The sequence below is a fragment of the Lupinus angustifolius genome, chromosome LG09 (genome assembly GCF_001865875.1).
Source record: "Lupinus angustifolius cultivar Tanjil chromosome LG09, LupAngTanjil_v1.0, whole genome shotgun sequence".
NCBI classification, from domain to species: domain Eukaryota; kingdom Viridiplantae; phylum Streptophyta; class Magnoliopsida; order Fabales; family Fabaceae; genus Lupinus; species Lupinus angustifolius.
In genome coordinates this window covers 9,471,604-9,479,499 of record NC_032017.1, presented here as the reverse complement: position 1 = coordinate 9,479,499, position 7,896 = coordinate 9,471,604, and the positions used below count along the sequence as shown (strand labels likewise).

Here is a 7,896-nt window from a genome sequence, read left to right as displayed (position 1 = left end):
AAAATAATGAAATCTGATTTCTTTAGAAAATTTCATTTTATGGTTTGAAATCAATGCACAGAGATTAATAAATCATTAATAAGTATAGTATATATTTTGATTAATACATATTCCTTTAATTCTTCAGGAAAAAGTAGATTAGTTAATAAATAGTAAAACCCAGATAACATGTTAATTAATGAAGTTATAATTAAAAGGAAAAAATTAATGTAAAACAATGTTAGTTTCTAATTTTGGGCATTGATCAATGAGGTTAATATTTATGCACAAACAACATAAATATTTATATACAGTCAGTACATATTTATCATTAATTTGAACTAATTTTATTTATGAGTCAATAATAATTAAAAAGAAATTATAGATAATGTAATAACCGTATAAAAAACTTTTACACCGTAAATATATATATATATATATATATATATATATATTTTTTTTTTTCTCGTGATCAATAATACTTTCTTACTCAATCTTTGTGACTATACCAACATACAAGTTTTGCTTTGATAGAATCTTATCCTTCAATATTATAAAATAATTAACAACAATTTTAAAATAAAAATTCTTAAAAAACGTATACGAATGGAATTGAGTAATTAAATTTTATTATTAAATTAAAATAAGTTCAGCATAATATTTGGTTGTCACCCACTACATAAACTTTTTTTCTTTTAAAAAGGTTCTGAGAGCATCTCAAAGTGTGAAATGGCCAAACTTTTAAGTTTTATTCAGTTCTTTTTCTTATAAGTGATTAGTGTCATTCTTTCACATTTTAGACAAGATGAGATTACAACTTTTTTGATGGATTGTATCTTTTTTATTCAGCCAATATATTATTAGAGTCCTTTGATAAATAAAAATTGAAGGAATTTTTGCTTTTTTACTTTTTAAAAAGAAATTTGTAGTGTTTGTTGTTTTACTATTTAGAAAATTAAAGGAGTTTTCAATAATTCTATACTTCAAAAAATTTAAAAATTACTTTAGTAACATCTAACTAAAAAATTATAAAATTACTTTCTGATCATTTTTTTAAAATTTCAGTTAATTCTAAAGTTAATAGTTTTATTGAACAAATCTAATTTAATAAGTCACTTGCATAATTATAAGTTTTCATCTACTTTAGTACTATATGCTCAAATTTACAAAATACAAGCTAGTTTTTGTTGAAGAAACCTATAACTAACTAAATACATGGCACCTGAGAATATGCCAAAACACAGAATGGTTGATAAGACTTTATACCTATTCCATAGGATAAGTAGGGAAAATGTGACAAATGTCCACTAAAAACTGGACACAATTACATATTTTATTTTGAAAATAAATGTAAGCATCAACAATATATGAAGTTTTGTATATTATTATTATTATATTATTTATCATTTATATTAAAAAGAATACAAGAGAATAGTAGATAATATATAACTTTGTATAAATCTTTATGTTGATAATGTATAGATATTATACTTTCATTTTTTATCAGTATTTCTTGACTTCATTAAGAACTCTTCGAGACATGTATGTTTAATTTTTGGATAAAAGAATGACAGAGATCACATGTTCCAAATTGTGTTTTACTCCTTATTCCAAGCAATAAGATGATACTCTCTATTATTTTTTCTTTTATTCAAGTGTCAATATATGATTAGCTTAGTACAGAAAATGTGATACCATTGACGACAGATAAAAAAGAAGGAAGAAAAAAAAGTGAATGTAACGTGGTTCCTAGTTTCACCACAAACTTAAAGGAACAATGCTCCAAACAATGTTGTGTCAGCCATTCTCAACATTGCAGAAAATAATGAGAAAGCCATGATTTTTGGGTTGATGTCTTGTCATGTGAGACTATATTTTGAGACACCACTTATCTTCAAACTCCACTAAAAACAATAAAATTATATATCTCATAACAACCATGATGTGTTGTTATATTTCTATGAATGTTCATCATGTAGATTATAACTATATATGACCAAACTAGGAATGCATGTGGAAACAGATTGCATTTTTTTTTATGGGTATCACATACAAATTTTACATGTTTAGTCTATGAATATAATTTAAGAATAAAAAAATACAAACTCAAATAGATTATAATATAATCTGATTTTTAATGGTTTAAGAAATTTTTGTAATATGATTTGTACAATTTCATATGAAATATTAAAATATTTGTTTTTTCTTTCTTCAACTACTTTATTAAATTTATTTTTATTTTATTATATGATTTTTTATTTTTTTAATTATTCATCAATGTTCATGGACCGTTCATATGTTTGTTAACTCGTTTTAAAATAGATATGACATATAATTTTGTCTAGTAAGACAATGTATGCATGCTTATATTCGCTTAAATTTACAAATATTTATGGACACTAGCAAAATAGATAAATCATCTTATTTTATATTCTCTAATTTTAACTTAGACATTCTTATTAACGACTCCTTCAAAGTCTGCAACTTATTATTTGGTTGGTACTAGCATTTGAACCTGGTTTAGTTGATATTGATATAATTTGAAAACTACTACTACCAAAAGAGACCAAAGATGCTAGTCAAAGTGCATTTTGTTCTTATGAATGTTTTGAAACAAATAATGGATTCACTATTGAAATAATGGATTCACTATTGTTCTTATGAGAGATGTAAATAAATATGAAATAAGCAATTATGTCAATTTACTATTGTAGATCAATCCAGCTCCATTCGAGAAGTAGAATACAATGCAAAAAAAATTCTTAATTGTTAGATTTAATTGATTAAAAATAATTTAAAATTGTGATTGTTAGATATTTTTGTGTTACACATGTCATCATCTTAGTTATTATTCAATTTTTGATTATCTATGTTCATCGTAGATAGTCTATTGTATCAAGAATGCGTTAGTATAGTAGTGTAAGGTCTTACTTGATTCAAAATGTCAAAAGTTGGATTTCTAGTAGTGACACTTTTTGTGAAGGGCAGCTACGAACCTCGAAAATGATTAGTTCCTTACCTAAAACGATGAAAGGATACTCTTGATCAGTGTTGTTAAAACCGTTCTGGTTATCAAACCGGCCAGAGTACTGGCATAGTGGTAAAATTGTTCAACTGATGGTTCAGTAATCAAACCGCATGTCGGTTAAACTGAATATACCTACTTATATTTATATATATATATATATATAAACCTATAACAAAAAAATTCAAATATGTAAATAATCTACTCAAAATTCACATAAACAAACAACTTTAGGTTTTTAACAAATTCAAAGTTTAAATTGCAAAACATATATCAATCCAATAGTATCATTTAACAAACGTAAAATATAAATAAATGACACAAGTTCATAACTCACCCTACAAAACAAATAAATTTGGAGTTTTAACATTTAACACCAAAAAGTCAAAGTTGTCTCATGTCGAGGTTCCATTTTTGCACCAAATCCTACCTTCAGACAGTTGACTCCAAGATTACACAAAGGTCACTGAGATTACACACCTATGTTACGAACCAAAAGATATAATCAACGTATGTCTTGGAAGCATGTGCCTTGAAGTGTGGAATAATGATTAGAAAGAAAGGTCAAAGTGTAATGAGTTTTTAAGTTTTTTTTTTTTAAAATTTTGTGTATAAACCGTCCAATTTAGTCAAATTTTAGTCGATTTACCAGTTTTAACTAGTTTTGACCAGTTTTGATGTTTTGTCAGTTCAACATCCGTACCGTACTGACTAGGGGTCTGATTCACCGGTTTTTAGTCGAACTGACCGACACGATACGATTTTTATATCACTGCTCTTGATAATATTAAAAAAATGATAGTCTCTTGTACCAAATATTAATAATTAAACAAAAAGTATAACGTTTCAAGAATGTAATATTTATGTATGTCAAAGATTTTTATACAGTCAACATATCATCTGTTATTCATTTATATTACTTTTTGTTGAGGAGCCAATAACAATTAAAAATAAATAATGACTTGACAATGTACAAAAAAATCTTTTACATTACCAATACATAATTTTTTTTTAATGTTTTAAATTATTAATTAAATTTATTATGGCTTAGTAAATCATAAAGCTGTTTTAAATGAAGTAATAATTACCTAAAAAGTTTAGCTTTTGATTGGTTCTGTTACCAAATTTTTATGCTAGTTTGTGTATTTGGTGAAATAGCAACTGAATTTGTCAGCATATGGCCACACGTCAGCATAGCTTTTTTACCGCTTTTGCTCCCAAATTAATGAAATAGCTTTTGCTTGCTTTCTTCATCATATCCCAAATTAATGAAATAGATCTCTATACCTATACAGAAATTGAGTTTAAATGAATACTATCATTGTTTTGGTAATCATTTTACAATTTTTTAATATATATCATTATATATTTTATTATAATTTAAAAAATTTATTATTTCATAATAAATGTTAATTTTTTAATAAAAGAAATTATAAAAATCAATATTAATATTTAAATAATATGACAAAAATCATGACATACATTCTTAATATAAAATTTGGTGAAATAAGAATTGAAATGAGAGATAACCTTGAAACAAAGGATAAAATAAAAATTGTCATTTCAACAGAAAAGTTAAGCTAATTATGACATAACATATGGTGGAAGAAATTCAATTGTTTTGATTTTTCCCCACAAAAATAAGATATGTTTATAAGCTTGGTAGATTGTCAAACACACTTATACTACAAATTTAAGCTTATGTTTTAAAAAATAAATAAAAACTACACACTTTCATTTATATCAAACATGCATTAAGTCTTTACTTTGCTAATTATACATTTATTAATAATTGTTTATATAAGGATAATCCCATATATTTGTCCATTATATAAAGATATATTATATTTCATATCATTATCTTTGAGGATTAAGGATAATCCATATATGATGCAACATTTAATATCTTAAAGATGTGTTATTTTTTACTTTAGATAAGAATAACACTATTGATTGTTCAAAACAAAGATTTTCAACCTCATGAAACCTTTTGTATATATTAAGTTATGGACTCTTCAATTCATAATATAGTTGGATTCAAACATGATGCCAAAAAAGTTCATAGATAAATATCCAAAGACCACTAAATGTGCAGATAAGTAGAGAAATAATTATTCTAACTTAATTAATTATCTCAAATTTATATAACTAGAAATGCAATTATATTTAATTCTTGTTAGAAAAAACTTCATCACCAAAAAAGTATGAGATGAACATTTTTATGGGGCATGTAAACACTAACCAGTCATGTTAATCTTCTAACATTGGTTATGATTTCAAAATGTATAAACTTTGTCATGAAATTCCCAAGTTCAACTCTTTAATATAATAAACATCAATTTTTTAAAAGTAGGAAGGAATAAATTGTGGGTGAAACTTTGGAAAACACTTATAAATTAATCATTAATACACAAAATATTTGTTTATAAGACATGATACTTTTTAATGGTATATAAAGATTTATAGGAAAATATCATTTTGGTTTCCCTAACTCTAATAGCCGCCTAGACCCTACCATTGACCATCCTAATTGGAGTCCTTAAATTTTAACATCTCAACTTACAAAGCAACCAATAAAAGAGAATTGAATGCAAAGTGGAAGAGAAAAATAATACATTAAAATATATTTATATTTTTTAGTATTATCATTTAGGACTAAATTTTAATTAAAATTAAATTTTTAATATATTGTCAAGTCTTTTAAAAGTAGAATTCAATTTGTGCTCTAATTTTCATCAACAAATATTTAATTAATGAGCAACTCAACATCCACACAAAAAAAGTAAACAATATAAAGCATCACCTAATCATTATTGTAACAAAAATCTCTTGTGAAATTAGCACTTCAATTAATTGATGTAACTTAGTTTATGAAAATTTAAGTTAAGTACTATAAAGATAATTCCAAATGAAGGTAAAAAATCCATGCAAAAAAACAAAGTATAGTATGTTTAAAAAACTTATAATACGATAAACCCTTTAAATATGCTAATGATTGTTATTTAAAATAAGGCAACACAAATGTTTTTATAAATAGGTGTATATAACATTAACATTTAAATTATATTCCTTTTTATTTTCAAATTTCATATATAATAGTTTTAGTGATATTAAAATAACATAATTTAATTAAATAAACAGAGTCGTCATGATTAATAGACCCTCCTAAAATTTAACCTATTTAAATAAAGAGAAATAATGTATATATTGACTATCATCACATCATCCAGTATATATCTTTAATTATTATGATTATTCGAAAAACATAATTTAAAAAATAGTAAATGATATATTGAATGTGTATAAATTTTAATACTAACACTACATAGATATTATATTTTTATACTTTTAGTTAAGTAGAGTGTTTTTAAGATAAAAAAGACGATGATTCAGTAATGTAAATACGCTAGATCCCAAAATAACTAAAATATAAAAAATTTAATTCTTGTGACGAGACTTGTTAGATACAACCAAAAACTTATATTATTTCTTGTACAACAAAGAAACAGAGTTGTTAAGAATTCCAAGTATTTATCTCCCAATAACCACTTATCACATATTCAATGTAATATTCTTTGGAATAATCCGTTTTTCTCTTTCTACTTATGGCATTGTTTTCATCCTATAAATACCCAAGTTTTCAATGTTGCTAATCATTTCAAGCCAAGAAGTGATTTTGATAGTATTAAGAGACACCCAATTCCTTGTTAAAAAGATTTCTTCTTCTGGGTCATTCAGATTTCACCCCATTTCCCTATTATACCAAGAATATGTCTGGAATAGTAGTGGTTTTTGATTTTGACAAAACCATTGTTGATTGTGACAGTGATAACTGGGTCATTGATGAATTGGGTTTCACTGATTTGTTCAATGATCTTCTTCCAACCATGCCTTGGAACTCTCTCATGGTAACTATTTTTATTTTACATCATCATGTACTTTATTTAAAAAAAAGTTATGTTTTTTTATCGGTGATCGACTTACTCTAGGAGTAACTTAAAAAATCTAGTCCACATTTTGATTATTTATTCTTTGAATATTAAAAATTTAAACCTAATGATTTATATCATTTAAATTAATCAATAAATCTGATGTATTAGATTTTTACATATGAATGATTAAGACGTGAAATATGATTTTTTTTGTTTGCGATATGCATTGTGGTCATGGTGGAAATTAATAACTTAGTCTTGAATTTTTGGGTATTGGTTTTATAGGATAAGATGATGATGGAGCTTCATTCACAAGGTATAACCATTGAGGACATTGTGAAGGTTCTGCATAGGATTCCTATACATCCTAGAATAATACCTGCACTTAAAACAGTTCATGCTTTAGGGTATGTCTCCCTTTCCTCCTTATTATATTTTGATGTAAAAAAGGCGGTTTAAACGAGACGATTAACAAGATATAGATTTATGTAGTTTTATTCTCGTAAATAGAGTGGAAAGGTTGTTTATGGGTTTTGAATTGTGATATCTTGGTTGGTTAAGAAATAACAACCTTACTATTTCGCTCACCCAAACTGACTCTATATTATTTTTCTATTTTCCTATTATTATTATATGTTTTAAATTTGAAAATTTTATGGTGGTATTTGTTGTTTTCAGGTGTGATATGAGGATTGTAAGTGATGCGAACTTGTTCTTTATTGAGACAATTTTGAATCACTTAGGAATAATGGAATACTTTTCAGAGATTAACACTAACTCAGGTTATGTTAATGAAGAAGGAAGGTTAAGAATTATGCCTTACCATGACTTTAACAAAGCCTCCCATGGCTGCAATAATTTGTGCCCTCCAAACATGTGCAAGGTATATATTTCTTTTCATTTAGCCCCTTACTTTCCTTTGTTAAATATATATATATATATATATATATATATAAAAAG

At 25.3% G+C, this 7,896-nt stretch overlaps 1 protein-coding gene across 1 annotated transcript in view; it reads left to right on the top strand.

Moving 5' to 3' along the window:
• The window catches only part of LOC109356029 (inorganic pyrophosphatase 2-like), a 2,730-nt gene continuing 1,463 nt past the window's right edge, over positions 6,630-7,896 (top strand). Inside the window, exons 1-3 of the mRNA XM_019599353.1 lie at positions 6,630-6,912; positions 7,222-7,343; positions 7,615-7,819. Of these exons, the coding sequence (XP_019454898.1) occupies positions 6,775-6,912; positions 7,222-7,343; positions 7,615-7,819 (465 nt within the window). The 5' untranslated portion in view covers positions 6,630-6,774. The remainder of the gene's footprint in view (positions 6,913-7,221; positions 7,344-7,614; positions 7,820-7,896) is intronic.